Genomic DNA, 18,815 nt, shown 5'->3' with positions numbered 1-18,815 from the left:
TTTATTAAGTAGCCTATATGGACCACAGCCACAGCTACGTAAAGGCAACTCCGAACACTGGATGTATTTAGTTGATGTTTAGAATAGTTCAACAAAAAAAGTGTATTTAGAACATCTCACATGGGTCGGGCCCACTGTCCTCCATATTTTGTCCTCGAGCGCTTCCTCCTTCTTATCCTCATCCATCCAGCCCTGCACTTTTCCCTAGAATGGTATGCCCCAGAATGGTATGCCCCGGCATGAGCCTATTGATGCGATATGTCTCCTCTGTACACTCTGGTAGCTCATTATTATTTTTGTCGGCACTCTGCAAAGCCTCGAATGTGGATTGGACGAAGATGTAGGGTACATCTCTAAGATGATGCTATACAAGTATAGTATATGTTATATAAATGTAGACTAGTCACTGTATATTTTTGAATTAGGCTACAGTTGCCTTGTGTGCCTGGCTACGTTGGATTAACTGGAGAAGCTAGAATCATCGGTCGCGCCCTTGTGGGCTTTGACTTGTCTATCATATTCACAGGGAGTGAGTATCAAAATGAGGGATGCCGAAGGAGTCGTTTTTGGACAAGATGCGGACAGAATGGTTGGGGCAGTGCTTCGTAGGATGCTGAGGCTTTTCGATGGTGAGTTGCCGCAGACGGGTCGCCTCTTTATTTGTTCATCATAGGAACCATTCGAGTGGACATTCCATGCCGCGGGCATCCCAGGCCGAACCATTTTCCACTGGACTAGCTACTCAATGGCAATTGGTTCGGTCGCTAATTTCAAATGAAAGATGTTGCATTATTTGATCCTACGGAATGGTTGTTTACGTCTAATTAATTAGGTCAGACCTCTACAAGTCCGACGGCACTATAGCATCAATTCCATCATCATTTAATTCCTGCATTGTCCATGTTGTCTACAAAGCACAAGTGTGCAAAGATTCCATTCCAGTCAATGGTGCTTCAACCACGGGGTCATTGTCCGTTACATTACAATACAAATGTGGTGTAGACGCTTTGGGAAGTCAACCTAGCATAATCTATTATAAAGCGCAAACCAGGGAAATGCCACCGCCATACACCCAGTCTAAATAGATAGGTAGGCTGAGCCTCTGGAGGTGTGAGTGACAGACTGGGTTTCAGCCCAGGTCGTTTGCGCACCTCAATGCTGTGGAATAGCCCACTGAGCTAAACGCCTAGGCTATTAGCTCAGGGAAACAAAGTCTTTAGTTCTCACTGGTGTGTTGTGGAAAGAAAGCGTCCAGTTGTCATGGAGTCACAGGGTAAACACGTTGAAGATAATAGTACCTGCTCTGTCGCCTAACAGACAGGATATCACTGTATGGCTGTCTTGTGTGTTATTATTCTAGTGAGGGAGTCAATCTGTCAGCCCCACAGCCTTCACGCCGTGAGGTTTTCCTTAGCCTGTTGGTGGTGCACACTGGTTTGAATGATCCTAGAGGAAAACCAAACAGACAGCATCTTGAGCCTTGTTGACAACAATCTGGAGTCTGTGTCTCTCGTTTCATATCTCTCGCTCTTTCTTAGCCGATCTCGCTCTCTCTCTTTCTGATCTCGCTCTCTCTTTCTATCTCTCTCCATATTTCTCATGTTTTCGTGTAGATTCTGTCTCCTAGTGTGAACATCTGCCTTCCAGAGAAATCGCAGGCTATGATAACACATGGAAAGGTGTGTGTGTGTGTGTGTTTGCGTGCGTACACGTGTTTGTCAGTGGAGGAGATTGAGTGGCACGTTTGCCCATTGATTTCCATGGCAGCAGTGGAACAGCCGTGCCCTGAAAACAAACCTGCCCCGACACTGATCCAATTGGAAATTCCAACCCCTTCAATTCCAACCCCTTCTCAGAACAGGCCAGGCAGCACCAGTCAATGTCAATAGACCTACATAGGAACAAACCACTGTGGCTGAGTGACCATCTAATTAGCGCAGTCTGTCTGTCCTCATTGTGACCTTTTATTGGCATCCTAACTGTCATGTGTTGTCATATCGACCAATGGAAGCATTGTTCTTTTGACAGCAAAAACAAGTCTAATTGCATGGGATTTATTCCATTAATTAATCACTGCGTTGATTGAATTTCACGATAGCTCCACTGATGAGGGAGTTCATGAAGACGATTGATTGATTCACGACAGAGGTCGTTGCTGTGTTGTTATTTGACAGTGTTAGTTTAGAGGTCAGGGTCATATGAGTCTTTTCTCGACATGCACACAAACAGGAATGTCGTATTGCTTATCAGACAGGTGTTTTGTTTTACATTCTGAAAACCTCTATTTCTGTGAGTGACCTTTTTATACACAGATTTATGGAGATAAAGGAATTTGTTTCAATTATGGAGATGAGCGTAGCTATGATGCTCTAATCCCATGTCCTGATGAGCTGCTGAGATATTTTTTTAGATTGTTGCGTTAAATGAAATGACTTAATTCGGAGAGAGAGCGAGAGAGAGATACCTTTATTTCCTACTGTGTGTGGTCGAATGATGGCTAAGTGTCAGGCTGCCAGTAGTTTAGGTGCACGACTTCCTCTCATTCCCTTCCCATCATCGACTCTGTATTCGAGGAACAAATCATCCAGTCATGCATTTCAAACCATTGCGAAGAGAAGAGACGAGGAGAGGAAACACACGTTTGACAGTATAGAGGGATGAGGATGTGGCGAGCTGAATCATCATGCCGCAAGATACCGTTCCTGAATGATCAAGAGTGGGATGTTTTTGGGATCTTATCGAACTCCTTCCCCGGGGTGCACAGGGAGAGAGTGGCGTAGGGGTTCAGTGAGGGGGAAGTGTCGTGAACACCGAGGGGCCTACACTGCAGGAGCGTCTTGAAGACGGTGTGGAGACGGGAGGCTTTAATGGTCAACTGTCCCAGTTATGTAACAATGACGAGGCGAGGGACATGGCGGAACAAGAACAGGGAGAACGTAGAGACATGATAAGAGATGGAGGGATGGGATGCACATGTACGAAGGAATGATGGCAGAAGACGCAATATAAAAGGTGTGGGATACAGACCGAGATGGAGAGAGCGAATAAGGGAAAGGGAGGTGAATTGAGGAGAGGTGTAGCGTGTATGCACGAGGGCTGTGAATGAGGTGGAATTGTAATAGCATTCATCCAGTCCTCTGCTGTCCTTCCCCCTGGCTACACATACAGATAGCAGGACCCAATCACATTATCTGTCTACGTACAGAACACACACACACACCCACACACACACACACACCAGATCAGACTGACACAGACTGGGACTAACCCGAATCATAAGTATGAAGAGCACAAACAGTAATATGCTGGATTTAGTTTTACAACTGCCTAAGGTCTAGCCCTTGTTTCTGGACCTTAATTATTTGGCCTCGTGAACAGATACAGGTGAGTCGATTCAATTAGAAGAGTCAGTAGAGCGAGAGACTCTTTTCTATGTGAATAATAAAACCACTGCAAGTCACCTCTAGGTCCACACACAGAAGGAATTAAACTCGCTTAGATTCCCACCAGACTGCCTGGGTCTCTTTGAGAGATGCGTTAAGTGGTCTGTTCAGTTCATTAACGACTCCAAAGGAACTCCATCCCAGAGAGAGTGTAGGAGCTGCAGCCTCCGCAGTCTGCTGGGGTAAACAATTGGTAGCATTCATGGCCATGTCCGCTGACACACAAAGCTCTCATAGATAAACCCATCGCTCTCTCTTTCTGCCCCCGGATCCACCCCACCATCACCACCACCCCCTTTTATGGGCAGAATGAAGAGATTTCTAGTCCATCCAGTCTGATGGGTTAGCTGACCCATTGATGAGAGCCAGTTGGGTTTACGTGACAGTTGCTGTCACTATGCCATTATCTGCTATACCAGGCAGGATTTACTGAAGTAGGATCCTATATACACTGCTCAAAAAAATAAAGGGAACACTAAAATAATACATCCTAGATCTGAATGAATGAAATATTCTTATTAAATACTTTTTTCTTTACATAGTTGAATGTGCTGACAACAAAATCGCACAAAAATGATCAATGGAAATCAAATTTATCAACCCATGGAGGTCTGGATTTGGAGTCACACTCAAAATTAAAGTGGAAAACCACACCACAGGCTGATCCAACTTTGATGTAATGTCCTTAAAACAAGTCAAAATTAGGCTCAGTAGTGTGTGTGGCCTCTACTTGCCTGTATTTCTTTTATATATTTTTTATTTTACCTTTATTTAACTAGGCAAGTCAGTTAAGAACAAATTCTTATTTTCAATGACGGCCTAGGAACAGTGGGTTAACTGCCTGTTCAACGGCAGATTTGTACCTTGTCAGCTCGGGGGTTTGAACTTGCAACCTTCCGGTTACTGGTTCAACTCTCTAACCACTAGGCTATCCTAGGCTATGACCTCCCTACAACGCCTGTGCATGCTCCTGATGAGGTGGCGGATGGTCTCCTGGGGGATCTCCTCCCAGACCTGGACTAAAGTATCCGCCAACTCCTGCACAGTCTGTGGTGCAACGTGGCGTTGGTGGATGGAGCGAGACATGATGTCCCAGATGTGCTCAATTGGATTCAGGTCTGGGGAACGGGCGGGCCAGTCCATAGCATCAATGCCTTCCTCTTGCAGGAACTGCTGACACACTCCAGCCACATGAGGTCTAGCATTGTCTTGCATTAGGAGGAACACAGGGCCAACCACACCAGCATATGGTCTCACAAGGGGTCTGAGGATCTCATCTCGGTACCTAATGGCAGTCAGGCTACCTCTGGCGAGCACATGGAGGGCTGTGCGGCCCCCCAAAGAAATGCCACCCCACACCATGACTGACCCACCGCCAAACCGGTCATGCTGGAGGATGTTGCAGGCAGCAGAACGTTCTCCACGGCGTCTCCAGACTGTCACGTCTGTCACATGTGCTCAGTGTGAACCTGATTTCATCTGTGAAGAGCACAGGGTGCCAGTGGCGAATTTGCCAATCTTGGTGTTCTCTGGCAAATGCCAAACGTCCTGCACGGTGTTGGGCTGTAAGCACAACCCCCACCTGTGGACTTCGGGCCCTCATACCACCCTCATGGAGTCTGTTTCTGACCGTTTGAGCAGACACATGCACATTTGTGGCCTGCTGGAGGTCATTTTGCAGGGCTCTGGCAGTGCTCCTCCTGCTCCTCCTTGCACAAAGGCGGAGGTAGCGGTCCTGCTGCTGGGTTGTTGCCCTCCTACGGCCTCCTCCACGTCTCCTGATGTACTGGCCTGTCTCCTGGTAGCGCCTCCATGCTCTGGACACTACGCTGACAGATACAGCAAACCTTCTTGCCACAGCTCACATTGATGTGCCATCCTGGATGAGCTGCACTACCTGAGCCACTTGTGTGTGTTGTAGACTCCGTCTCATGCTACCACTAGAGTGAAAGCACCGCCAGCATTCAAAAGTGACCAAAACATCAGCCAGGAAGCATAGGAACTGAGAAGTGGTCTGTGGTCCCCACCTGCAGAACCACTCCTTTATTGGGGGTGTCTTGCTAAATGCTTATAATTTCCACCTGTTGTCTATTCCATTTGCACAACAGCATGTGAAATGTATTGTCAATCAGTGTTGCTTCCTAAGTGGACAGTTTGATTTCACAGAAGTGTGATTGACTTGGAGTTACATTGTGTTGTTTAAGTGTTCCCTTTATTTTTTTGAGCAGTGTATTTTGCCCATTATGTGCCACCTTTGGGCCACCGACTAACCAGGTGATCCCAAGGCCAGACATCCTCGTCTAACCCAGGTCCACACCACTCTGCCTGGGCCTCCACGGAGAAGCTCTGCCTGGGCCTAGTATCAAAACCAGAGCCGGAGGACAAATAAATAGGCCAACAACGAGCCTGAAGTGGCCAAGTCTAACACCATGTCTCCTTTCTCTGGTAGAATTTGACATTTTAGTTGAATCACTATCTACTGCCCCCTCAAGTGTTTCTCATTGTCCCTATGGTGCCCCGACACAGCAGCCTGGCTCTTACGGGACTGTGTGTGGGGGAAACACATGAGATACTGTCTCTCACCGTGCCTTCTCTATGGTGTTGACACACACACCAATGATCTTTCTTGCCACCGCAGCTGTCCTAGTTACCACGGCGGCACAGCCTGTCGCGTTTCCACAGCGACCACAGTCAGTCAGACATCAGTGATGGATATTGATCGACATGTGCGGGCGGCTTTAGAGGTTCAGGGTTGAATTGAACAGCTATATTGATTGATAACTGTCACTGTTATCGCCGCTAAACCCTTGTGTCCAATTCCACGAGTTGTAGCTCTTCGTCAGAAAGTGTCTCTGATAGGAAGTGTGCGATCTAAATCTGTGAGCTCGGTCTGTCCCACACACCTCACGGAATTCTCACTGTAGTTCATTGGCCTTCCTTCAGTTACGTGGGCATCATACATTCATCCTAGCCTGGCTGGTCCCAGATCTGTTTCTGCTCTTGCCAACTCCTTTGGTGTCATTGTTTGGCATAACAATTCAATAAGGAGTTGGCAAAAGAGCAGAAACAGATCTGGGACCAGCCACGCTTCATTGATCTCAAAATGTTCTACATAACCTTGTGTCTGCTGCACTAGGTTGTGCCCTTAATTCAATTGGGGAGAGAACAAGAGATAAGACCCGCGAACCCAAAGATATCTGTAGCTACCGATTAGGGGAAGGGAGAGACCGAGGAAACGAGAGAATGGAATGATGCAATCTTACTTGATCAGACTACTGATTATGAAGTTGATGAAGGAGGAGATCGGAAGCAAAAAAAGGAACGTAACCGGCAACACAGTTTGTATCTGTGCGACTGTGGGATTGGACACCAAAATATAGTTACACCCGATGGAAGAAATAGAACGTGAAAGTGTATATTTCCTGAAGAAAATGTGCGCTTGCTTCATTGTATTTTTTGAAAAGCCCACTAATTGTCCTCCTAGCTCCAAAACAGTGCGAGAACATCTGGGCGACCCTATGAAGACATTTGGTAGCAGCGACAGACTAAAGCCCACAGCAGCAGTAACACAGTGGGAAAACATCTGATGAAGTCTATAAAAGACATTTAGTAGCAGCGACAGACCAGATCCCACAGCAGCAGTAACACAGTGGGAAAACATCTGATGAAGTCTATAAAAGACATTTAGTAGCAGCGACAGACCAGATCCCACAGCAGCAGTAACACAGTGGGAAAACATCTGATGAAGTCTATAAAAGACATTTAGTAGCAGCGACAGACCAGATCCCACAGCAGCAGTAACACAGTGGGAAAACATCTGATGAAGTCTATAAAAGACATTTAGTAGCAGCGACAGACCAGATCCCACAGCAGCAGTAACACAGTGGGAAAACATCTGATGAAGTCTATAAAAGACATTTAGTAGCAGCGACAGACTAAAGCCCACAGCAGCAGTAACACAGTGGGAAAACATCTGATGAAGTCTATAAAAGACATTTGGTAGCAGCGACAGACTAAAGCCCACAGCAGCAGTAACACAGTGGGAAAACATCTGATGAAGTCTATATAAAAGACATTTAGTAGCAGCGACAGACTAAAGCCCACAGCAGCAGTAACACAGTGAGAAAACATCTGATGAAGTCTATATAAAAGACATTTAGTAGCAGCGACAGACTAAAGCCCACAGCAGCAGTAACACAGTGAGTAATGCATTATGAAGTGGTTATGTAAGCTAACACTGGGGAATGGGGAGCCCATTAGTTAGATCTGGCCTTCTATCTTTCTTTTTTTCTTTCTTTTTCTTGTTCTCCTTTTTCACTCTTATTCACCCTTTCTTTTCTTTCTTCTGTGTAGTCTCAGGTCTCATTCATGTCATTCACTTCCTGCTCTCACCCCATGTTCTTGGGGAATGCTACAAAGGGACGTAGAGTGTATGTGGGGTCGTACATATGAGAGTTATGCTATATGGCTCCCTAAGACACTGCATCTCAGTGCAACAGCCCCCGGTTCGAATCCAGGCTGTGTCACATCCGGCTGTGGTTGGGAGTCCCACAGGGCTGCGCACAATTGGCCCAGCGTCGTCTGGGTTTGGCCGGGGGGTTAGGCCATCATTGTAAATAACAATGTGTTCTTTACTGACTCGCCTAGTTTAAATAAAAAGTTAAATATGGTTGGCATTGGAAGCCAAGCCTGTGCTGGGTATCACACGTGTCACAGCTATTGCTGTTGCCCACTCACCACAGTGGGATGATCATACACGGTGACATGTCCACTGGTGTTCTTCTCACGACACTGTGTAATTGTGAGAAAGAGAGAGACTGTCATCTGTAGTGACACGTTTGTATTGACAAGAACACTGAGATGACTAAATGGGTTAGTGCAATCTGCTAATGGAGTAATGGAGGCAGCCACACACACACACACACACATCCCTCTCCCTCCAACACACAACCCCCCCCCCCCCCCCCACACCAAGGTACATACTGTCCTTAAACATATACCAAAAGGTGTCTGTGGAGCCGTAGGAGGATGAGTATTATATTATGTCTGCGTACTAAATGGCACTCTATTCTCTATTTAGTGCACTGGGTTCAGGTCAAAAGTAGTGCAGTATATTGGGAATAGAGTGCCATTTGGGATGCAGCCGATGTCCTGCTGGTTGTGTGTGGGGAGACTGGAGCGAGTCCAGTTCCTGTATGGTGGGTTGTGGCTAGTCACCAGTCAGCACATCACCTCCAGACTGCACTGCCAGGCTGTAGCACGACAACAGCTTTGCAGGAAGAGGAGGAGGCTTGAGTGGGCAGTGTGGGGGGGGATCCGGACTGTGTGTGTGTCAGCGTATCTCCAGTCATTCACTGGGCTACTTATTTGGTACACGCTTTGGCTAGGCGTCAGTCACGACCACTGTGGCACAGACGCAGAAATACAGTCACCCACATACACCATTCAGCACTGATCATTGTTGTATCTAAATGACTGACGGAATACTTTGTTAGAATTCTCACCCCCATTGTTAGTCAGCCCTCTTTTTGAAGGCTTTGATGACATTTATACAGAAGCACTGACATTTCCATCCTAAACATACAGTCAGTCACTACACTGTGGTGCCACACATCAGTCAATCAATCAAATGTATTTATAAAGCCCCTTTTTACTTCAGCCGATGTACAGAAACCCAGCCTAAAACCCCAAACAGCAAGCAATGCAGGTGTAGAAGCAGCTAAGAGCAACTCTCTGAGAGTACTATAGAGATTGGTCCTGTTTGTGAATGAGGCTTATGAGCGTTGCAGACACACGCACATACAGTCAAACATATGCATCTCCATGTTGCTAAGAGCTGAGGCACTCAGCAAGATGATCTGGGGCTGACTAAAGCCATGGCTTCCTGTCCCTCCTAGCCCCTCTCTTTGCCCTCTTTTCCCCACAACACTAGAATCAATCCGAAATGGCAGTGCTATTATACTGAGAGATACCACCCCTTTCACTGTCATCCCTCTGTACAGACACACACACACATACATATTTATTTATATATACAGTATATATATATATATATATATATATATATATATATATATATATATATATACAGTACCAGTCAAAAGTTTGGACACCTACTCATTCAAGGGTTTTTCATTATTTTTACTATTTTCTACATTGCAGAAAAATAGTGAGGACATCAAAACTATGAAATAACACATATGGGATCATGTAGTAACTAAAAAAGTGTTAAACAAATAAATATATTTTTAGATTGTTCAAAGTAGCCACCATTTGCCTTGATGACAACTTTGTACACTCTTGGCATTCTGTCAACCAGCTTCACCTGGAATGCTTTTCCAACGATCTTGAAGGAGTTCCCACATATGCTGAGCACTTGTTGGCTGCTTTTCCTTCACTCTGCGGTCCAACTCATCCCAAACCATCTCATTGGGTTGAGGTCGGGTGATTGTGGAGGCCAGGTCGTTTGATACAGCACTCCATCACTCTCCTTCTTGGTCAAATAGCCCTTACACAGCCTGGTCATTGTGCTGTTGAAAAACAAATGATAGTCCCACTAAGCACAAACCAGATGGGATGGTGTATCGCTGCAGAATGCTGTGTCTATGCTGGTTAAGTGTGCCTTGAAGTCTAAATGAATCACGAACAGTGTCACCAGCAAAGCACCATCACACCTCCTCCTCCATGCTTCACGGTGGGAACTACACATGCGGAGATCATCCATTCACCTACTCTGCGACTCACAAAAACACGGTGGTTGGAACCAAAAATCTACATTTGGACTCATCAGACCAAAGGACAGATTTCCACTGGTCTAATGTCTAATGTCCATTGCTCATGTTTCTTTGCCCAAGCAAGTCTCTTCTTCTTATTGGTGTCCTTTAGAAGTGGTGTCCTTTACAGCAATTTGACCATGAAGGCCTAATTCACGCTGTCTCCTCTGAACAGTTGATGTTGAGATGTGTCTGCTACTTGAACCTTGAATCATTTATTTGGGCTGCAACTTCTCCGGCCAGTAACTCTAATGAACGTATCCTCTGCAGCAGAGGTATCACTGGGTCTTCCTTCCCTGTGGCGGTCCTCATGAGAGCCGGTTTCATCGCAGCGCTTGATGGTTTTTGTGACTGTATATCTGGTTTTTGCGTCGGAATACCTATCTTCTGTAGTCCACCCCTACTTTGTCACAACACAACTGATTGGCTCAAACACATTAAGAAGGAAAGAAATTCCACAAATTAACTTTCAAAAAAGGCACACCTGTTAATTGAAATAAATTCCTGGTGACTACCTCACGAAGCTGGTTGAGAGAATGCCAAGAGTGTGCAAAGCTGTCATCGAGGCAAAGGGTGGCTAGAATCTGAAATCTAAAATGTGTTTTGATTTGTTTAACACTTTTTTTGGTTGCTACATTATTCCACATGTGTTATTTCATAGTTTTGGTGTCTTCACTATTATTCTACAATTTAGAAAATAGTAAAAATAAAGTAAAACCCTGGAATGAGTAGAGAGAGAGAGAGCACAAACCCTCAGTCTAGAGGTGATTATAGCCTGAGCACAACCCCTTATACTGGCTTTCCATGCCAATAAAGCCCATTGAATTGAACTGAATTGAGAGAGAGAGAGGGAGCAGGTTTGACCAGAAGGAGAGGTGTGTGTGTGTGTGTGTGTGTGTGTGTGTGTGTGTATACCTGCTCTCTCTCTCTCTCAATTCAGTTCAATACACTTTCTGAAAACTAAAATGAGCTTTTTGGTCTTAATTTAAGATGAGGGTTAGCAGTGTGGTTAGGGTTGGGTTTAAAATCAGATTTCATAACTTTGTGGCTGTGCCTACTATTGACCACTCTGCAGAGCTGCCTCCAGAACAAGATTCATGATGAAAAATGTGTCAGAAAATAGTGGAATAGGGGTAACAAATGTATCAAAATGTATTCATATTGTGCCTTTTGAACATTCGTGAGTAGAAGTGGGAGGCAGGTACTGTATAATGTTGTCAACGTGCCTTTTTTCCACATATGCTTATGTCCTTTTCCTATGACAAGGTTGACCTGTAAAGCCCACAGTCCATTCAGTGAAGTCTCTAATTTGTCCACACCAGCAGACACCACATAAGGGGGGTTCACAGCAGCTATATTAATGCTGTCTGTTAACATATGGCTGAGTAGATTTGAGCATCTGTCAGATGAGATGATGTCAGCAAGTACAGCTGTCTGCTCTGGTTGCCCCACTGGCTGAGGGGAAGTCATCGACAGTACACACACACACACACACACAGGCCAGCTGAATGTCTGCTAGACTAGAACATGATGCTGCTGGGCAGTGGACAGACTCCACCCATCTCACAGGATAGGCTGCTACACTTCACAGCACCTACAGTATATAAATACCATAGTTTTATCCACACCACATTGCCCTCTATCATATGATATTCTTAGATCCTGAGTTTGCCCTGAACCTGTGACCTGACCAGGAAAAACGCCAGTTACTCGATTTGATTCTGTTCTAAAAAAGATATGATGTGGAAAGCCATTCAATGAGTTTGTTTGCAGTTTCCACCCTGTCCAGGTAATCACCAGTGTATAGACACTCCATATGGAGTTTAAATGGCTGGGACTAAATTTAGGATCTAACACTATTCCACACTTTCACACCAGCCTCTAGTTTTGGCATCAGCTTGCAGCCGATTTGATTAATAAAGTTCAAGCAAAAGTCCATGTGCCTTGGTTTCGAATGAATCAAATGTGGTCTAAAGATGGAAAGGGTCGTTTGTAGAAAAATAATTCAAGAGGAATTGTTATGATCTTCCCTGTGCTAAGTAGACTAAATATGTTGTTTAAAATGTATCGGGCTGAAAGCTAAGGTTTATCAATATCAGTGAAACAATTGCAGCCTACCTGTCGATTTCGACCATAGCTTGGCATATAGTTTAGGCAGGCTACGTCTGGATAACTTGGGGAACTCGGATTTCAAGAGAGAATACTGCTATGTGGAAAGAACGAGACGTATCTAGTTATTTTATAAACGGCTCGGGTTTACGAGCTACAACTCTCCTCACGTTCGTGAGCTACGCTACGCAGTGTATGTGAATGGACGCTCGCTACTCTCGCACACCAACTCCACGACGTTGACGGACGCACTCTAGTCTTTTGTCACAACTGGATGAGTGTGAGGCAAAAGAATCCAGCTAGGCCACTATGTGTTGTGTTCTGTATCTTGAGTCATTGTTTTACATCTGACATGAGCGGAGACTTGTCAAACGGAGAGAGCTGGAGGGCTGTGAACAAGTAGACAGGAGAGGACGGAGAGATACTAGCCAACAGAGAGGAACAGCCAGACTGGCACTGATTGGCTCTCTGACTGTTGCTATGGTGGTTTAGGCAGCTATCCCATTGGTCAGACAAGCAACTTGGACAAGGACATGCTCGGGAATCCAAACATCCTCCTGTCGTCATGACAATAGACAGGAAGTGGGAATGTGTTACTGTGGAAGAATGCCAAGCTGTTTTCCACTGAACTGTGTTTTTCAACAGATGATCTCTTGTGAACATAGAAACTCTCTATTCTAACCCTGGATCTGCTGCTAGAACAGCTTAGTGGCGCTCCATCCCGCTCTCGGGTGTTCAGCTGAGATGGTGTAATCCGCACGGAAAGATGATGATTATTATAACATGTCTGGATGAGAGGAGAGCAGCTAGATGTGACTTATGGGGTTGGAAGGATTTAGTCAGCGTCAGAAGGAGACAGCGAGATCCTATTCTCCTTGTCCACTTCCATCTAAACTAGCGACCCTAACTAGACATGTTTCTTAATGTAATAACGCAATAGCTAATCATGTCGTCTACACACCTACTGCATACGTAGAGTCCTGTCCAATCCAGTTTTAGCGCAGTACATGTTGGCGTAGTGCAAAAGAGAAGGCCTCCAACCCAATTCTATTTTTAATCCATACCTCAGGGAGGGTTTCATAAATCCAAGTTGACACTGTAGAGTCAGCCAGGGATCCATGATGTTTCACTAGACCCGGTATCCCACAGAGACCTATTTCAGCTTCAGTTTATTCACATCAATGTGTTTACTCTGCCTTCAGGTGGATGATACATCACTTCAGACACATAGCTTCATGCTGGGCCATTGATCAGGCCTGACACTGGCACTGAGCCACATAGAGAAACAAACGCACACACACACACACCTGGCTTTCTGGTTGATGCACATGCAGAGGCCTTGGTAAATGCTGACATGCTAATACTGTCTACCCAAGCAGCACCTTCACCTCTGTGATGTTAAATTGTGTGAAACCTGTTAGCAGTAACCCCATAGCTGTCAGAGCCACACCTTCTTGGAGAGAAATAATGAAACCTGCCATGGGAGAGAGAAAGTTGAGGAGAGAGAGAGAGAGAGGAGAGAGAGAAAGGGGAGGAGTGAGAGAGGGGTGAGGTTTAGGTGAGGGTGAGTGATAGCGAGGTATTGGGGAGGTGAAGTGATGCATGCTGGGAACAATATGGAGCTCATGAATATCATGAGACTAGCTCATTAACACACACTGGGCTCCTTATGTAACCCAACATCTGACCCAGAAACCTCCTCGCACAGAAGGCTGGAGAGACAGAGAGACGGGGAGAGAGAGAGAACAAAGGAGGAAGAGTGGGAATGAGGGAAACGAGGTCGTTGGGTGAGCGCTTTAATGAAGCACATGTCAGTGTCTTTGTGTGGGAGAGAGTCAGTCACTGTTCAAATAGAAGAACGTGCGTGTAGAGCAATACGACTGTGTCTCTGATGTTTGTTCCAATGTGTTGAGAGATGATATTCATACTTAAATGCTTGATCCAAACACCAGGGAGCCTGTCCTCTGTAACTCTTGATCAATGCTCTACTTAACACCTGTGTGTTTGTGTGGAGGTATTTTGCAACAACTATAGTAAATGCGTACATGTCTAACGTTGTCCTCTCTTTCTCTCTCTCTTTCGCTCTCTCTGTCTCTGTGTCTCTGTCTCTCTCTCTGTGTCTCTGTCTCTCTCTCTCGCTGTCTCTCTCTCTCTCTCTGTCTCTCTCTGTTTCTACAGGTGGATTCTTGTGGATGGGAAATGCTCCCTAATCTTCCCTGCCCTCCTCCTCCCTCTCCTGAAAACCCCAATCCCTCCATCTCTCGTTCTCACTTTCTCCATCACTACATCACTCCCTGGTCGCCATGACGTCCGCGCTGCAAACGCTGGGGCTTAAGCTGGCCCCGCCCCCTCAGGACCTAAACCCTGAGCGGTTGGACGGCTGCGAGGAGACGGGCCGGCGCTACAAAGTGGTTCCCTCCGTCGTGTGCTCCATGTGTTGCCTCTTCGGCATCATCTACTGCTTCTTCGGTGAGCAAAAGAGATTCTTTGTAGTATGGACATAGTGTTTCCAAGGAGGAAGGAGCTACGGGTTATTTCACTAGTCTCCGTGGTGATGTTCATCTGACGCTGCTGCAGAACCTCTCCGAGACTATGATAAACAGGGTGAAGCACAAGTGATGATTTTATTTCAAGCAACACTGGGCTAATATTCTGGAGAATTTAGCCGCTCCGGGGCTATGCATAGGGTAATCATCTCCTCTCGCTCTCTCTCTCGCGCTCTCTCTCTCTCTCCCCCCATCTCTCTCTTTCTCTCTCTCAGATAAAAAATGTGTCTCTCGCTATCCCAATCCAATTTAATTGAATAATACTATTGACGTGGTACGTTTATGTACACTGCCAAGGTAAACGCATGACAGAGATGGTCAAACAAGACCATCTCAAGGCCGCAGAATTAAAAGGAACACAATTTGGTGGTTCTCTATGCTCAAGACAAGACTCCCTGTCTCTCTCTCTCCTCAGGCTACCGTTGTTTCAAGGCGGTGATGTTCCTGACGGGCCTGATGTTTGGCTCCATCGTCATCTTCCTGTTGTGTTATAAGGAGCGCGTCCTGGACACCCAGCTCAGTGTTGAGGCCTCTGTGGGCATCGGCCTGGGCATCGGCACCCTCTGCGGCCTGGTCACCATGCTGGTTCGCTCCGTGGGTCTCTTCATGGTGGGTCTCCTCCTGGGCCTCTTGGTGGCTGTGGCCACCCTGGTGGGCATGGAAGAGCTGTCCAACAGCCCCCCGAGGTCGGTCTGGGTCCCCCTGGGGGTGCTGCTTGGCTTGGGCATGCTGTTCGCCGTTCTCACCCTCCAATGGCAGCGCTTCTTCACCACCGTGTCCACGGCCGTGTTCGGGGCGGCGGTGATCACCGTGGCACTGGACTACTTTGTGGAGCTGTTTGCCCTGGTGCTGTACCTGTACGAGAGGGTGAAAGCGGCGCCCAGGGGGAGACCCGTCTGCTGGATCACCTGGGTGGTGCTGGGGGTGTGGCCTGTTCTGACGCTCCTGGGGGTGCTAATACAGTGGAAGGTGACAGCAGAGGGATACTCCCACACCAAGGGTGAGTCTGAGATCTGGGTGCTGGAGAGGTTACACTGACGTCAATGCTAAAGGTTGTGGACTTTTTCTTTTGAGAGTGACAGAGCTATTTATTAGAGAGAGAGAGAGAGAGAGAGAGAGAGAGAGAGGTGCTTGAAAGGAAAGGGGGATACCTAGTCAGTTGTCCAACTGAATGTATTCAACTGAAATGCGTCTTCCTCATTTAACCCAACCCCTCTGAATCAGAGAGGTGCTGGGGGCTGCCTTAAATTACATCCACGTCTTCAGCGCCCGGGGAACAGTGGGTTAACTGCCTTGCTCAGGGGCAGAATGCCAGATTTTGACCTCGTCAGCTCAGGGGTTCAATCCAGCAACCTTCCGGTTACTGGCCCAACGCTCTAACCACTAGGCTACCTGCCGCCCGAATGTAAGCAAAGAGGAGAACAAGAGTGAGAGAAAAAGAGAGGGAGGGGGAGAGACAAAGAGCAGGTAGCTTAAGGGGAAGAGAGAGAGAGAGAGAGAGAGAGAGAGTGAAGCAGATTATTGCTGGGTGAACTCCCTGGCTGCCAGATGGTGCCTGGCTCTGCTTGTCTAGTCTAAATAAAAAAGATGAACACAATCAGAACACAATCATGTGGAGCAGGGCAACTGTCAAAGGGCGCGTTGGGTCGTTCTTCTGCGTGTTTGAAAACATCTGCTGGCTAGCTGCACAGTGTCATTGCGTGTGTAGGTGTGTTCTTTGACTGTGTGTACAGTGTGTGTGTGTAATGTCTGAACCCCGTCTTCCATCTCTCTCAGTGATAATCAGTCGTCAGCAGCGGCGGGTCCAGCTGATGCGTATCCGTCAGAAGGAGGAGCGGAGGGACCGCAGCAGGAAGAAGAAGAATAAGCAACAGAGAGACTCCACCCACAGCTCTCACCCTCCCAAACCCCTGCACCCCGAGCCCGCCTATCGCAGGAAACCCAACCCTATACGACGCTTTGACGGGGACGTCCTATCGCCTGTGAGTGTACAAGTGTGCTCTCTCTCTCTCTCTCTGTCCATTCTCCTCATCTCTTCTTGCTCAGTGTCTTATCAGCATTCATCACATTTGTTTGTCTCTTTTCCTGTTGCTCCCTCTCTCTCTCCCTTTATCTCTCATCACTGATCTAACATGCAATATTAATCTCTCTCTGTGTCTCTCTCTCTCTGTGTCTCTCTCTGTCTCTGTCTCTCTGTGTCTCTCTCTGTGTCTCTCTCTGTGTCTCTCTCTGTGTCTCTCTGTGTCTCTCTCTGTCTCTGTCTCTCTGTGTCTCTCTCTGTGTGTCTCTCTGTGTCTCTCTCTCTCTTTCTCTCTCTCTCTGTCTCTGTCTCGCTCTCTCTCTCTGTCTCTGTCTCTGTCTCGCTCTCTCTCTCTCTCTACAGAGTTACATCCAGAGTTTCCGGGACAGACAGGTGGAGGCTAGGCCGTATCCTGGAGGGGGCAGACTGATGGGGGGAGGAGGGGCTCACACCAATGTGGATGTGGACTATGACTGCGGCTCCACCACGCCCCTCACTGCGGCGGCAGGCCCCTTACTACGAGTCTGAACACTCCCCTAACCACTGGTCCGACCACACCCCCAGAAACCTGTACAGCAGTATGAATCTGGCAGCCACATCACACCCCCCAAAAGGTGTGACCACACCCCCATAGGCCTGTATTGCAGTTTAGGTCTGACTGACCACTCCCCCACCACAATGCTGGAGCCAATCAGAGTATGTGAATAGTAAAGGCCTGAACTCCTTTTTCTGTTTCACACACACACACCAGCCACATGCATGAAAATACTGTACACACATCCACAAACACTGCAGTGGAACTGGACCTGGTGAACAGAGAGAGAAATACAGGGCCTCCAACTGGATGGAAAGATGTTACCCGAGGCTTCTCTCTCTCCATCCAGTCTCCATCAGGACACAGTTTAAAGAAGCATGGCTCAGGTTTCGAACGAGGCATCGTTTTACCACGGACACCGGATTACAATCCTCTCTCTTCAGGATTTTGAAAAGATTTTAAAGTGTGTCTACTGCTCCGGCAGTCTTAATTCCTCAAATCGTTCCCTGTCGTCAACAGGCAGTTCCTTTTGTACTGCATTTCTACGGTTCCATCCTTCTATGGAGTTGGGACCTTCTGATGAGAACTGACTAGTAAAAAACACCCCTGCTCTGTGCCATGCTCTGTGCCATGCCAGCCCAACAACAGATCACCTCCTGGGAAGGAGAAGAATATGTGTCTTTTAAGAGGAAGCATTATGCATTCTTGGTGCTGGACGATATCCGTCTTTGGAAAGCAGTTTGAACTCCCCCTTCTTTAACGGAAGTTGGGAGATCCGGTGGATTTATGGGTGCCTTGTGATTGCCCTTACTTGGACTGTACCATTCAGCGGTGGGATAGGGGTTATCGGCAGTGGTCACTGAATGAGACTATATGATAACGTGCTATATTATTATAGTGACAGACAACAAATTTGTTGCAATAGGAATGAGGGTAGGCCTATGTCTAGCAGAGGAGCAACAGTGAACCAATCAGGGAGCAAGCAAGGAAACAGTGGATGGCGATTGGTCTAACCTGCCCGGGGCCCTACCAAAAGGAACACTACAGGAAGTCAGCACAGGGTCAGTAAGGGGTCAATAAAGAGTTCAAAACAGAAAGGGGTCAGAATAAACGATCGACCAATACAACGAGAGTATTGACCACTCTACAGAGAGGACCATTCAGGTCACAGAGGATAGCCTAACAAAGAACCCCTACATAATGTGCATTGGTGTTCTGAATATGGGTTAAAACATTCTGTCTGTAGTGTATCAGTAAATTACAGGACGTCTATGGTTTATTATTGTCTTTGACTCAGACTGTGATAATATAATACAGGCTTGATGTTGTTATTATTAGGATTGCCCCATTGGGCTGTGGGGTCAGGACATGGTATAAGAATCGGAAGTT

General features: G+C 46.7%; 1 protein-coding gene across 2 annotated transcripts; it reads left to right on the top strand.

Annotated features, from left to right (window-relative positions):
- Nucleotides 1-317: 317 nt before the first annotated feature.
- LOC139373212 (transmembrane protein 198-like) lies at nt 318-18,290 on the top strand. 2 transcript variants are annotated; one of them, XM_071113431.1, is made up of 6 exons: nt 318-629; nt 14,018-14,112; nt 14,504-14,794; nt 15,287-15,871; nt 16,648-16,853; nt 17,255-18,290. In XM_071113431.1, exons 3-6 carry the CDS (start codon nt 14,629-14,631, stop codon nt 17,417-17,419), a joined length of 1,122 nt encoding a protein of 373 aa, XP_070969532.1. In that variant the 5' UTR covers nt 318-629; nt 14,018-14,112; nt 14,504-14,628; the 3' UTR covers nt 17,420-18,290. The 2 variants fall into 2 exon arrangements, with proteins under 2 accessions (XP_070969532.1, XP_070969531.1); XM_071113430.1 differs by lacking the exon at nt 14,018-14,112.
- Nucleotides 18,291-18,815: the final 525 nt, after the last annotated feature.

This window comes from Oncorhynchus clarkii, chromosome 18 (assembly GCF_045791955.1).
Source record: "Oncorhynchus clarkii lewisi isolate Uvic-CL-2024 chromosome 18, UVic_Ocla_1.0, whole genome shotgun sequence".
NCBI classification, from domain to species: Eukaryota; Metazoa; Chordata; class Actinopteri; order Salmoniformes; family Salmonidae; genus Oncorhynchus; species Oncorhynchus clarkii.
Note: the sequence above shows the minus strand (reverse complement) of the source record. Positions and strands in the feature narration are given on the sequence as shown.

Bases quoted from the DNA above. Each gene is read 5' to 3' on its own strand.
- LOC139373212 (XM_071113430.1), top strand. From the start codon at position 14,629: ATGACGTCCGCGCTGCAAACGCTGGGGCTTAAGCTGGCCCCGCCCCCT. The intron at 15,872-16,647 runs GTGAGTCTGAGA...CATCTCTCTCAG, and splicing joins GGGATACTCCCACACCAAGG to TGATAATCAGTCGTCAGCAG. The intron at 16,854-17,254 runs GTGAGTGTACAA...CTCTCTCTACAG, and splicing joins ACGGGGACGTCCTATCGCCT to AGTTACATCCAGAGTTTCCG.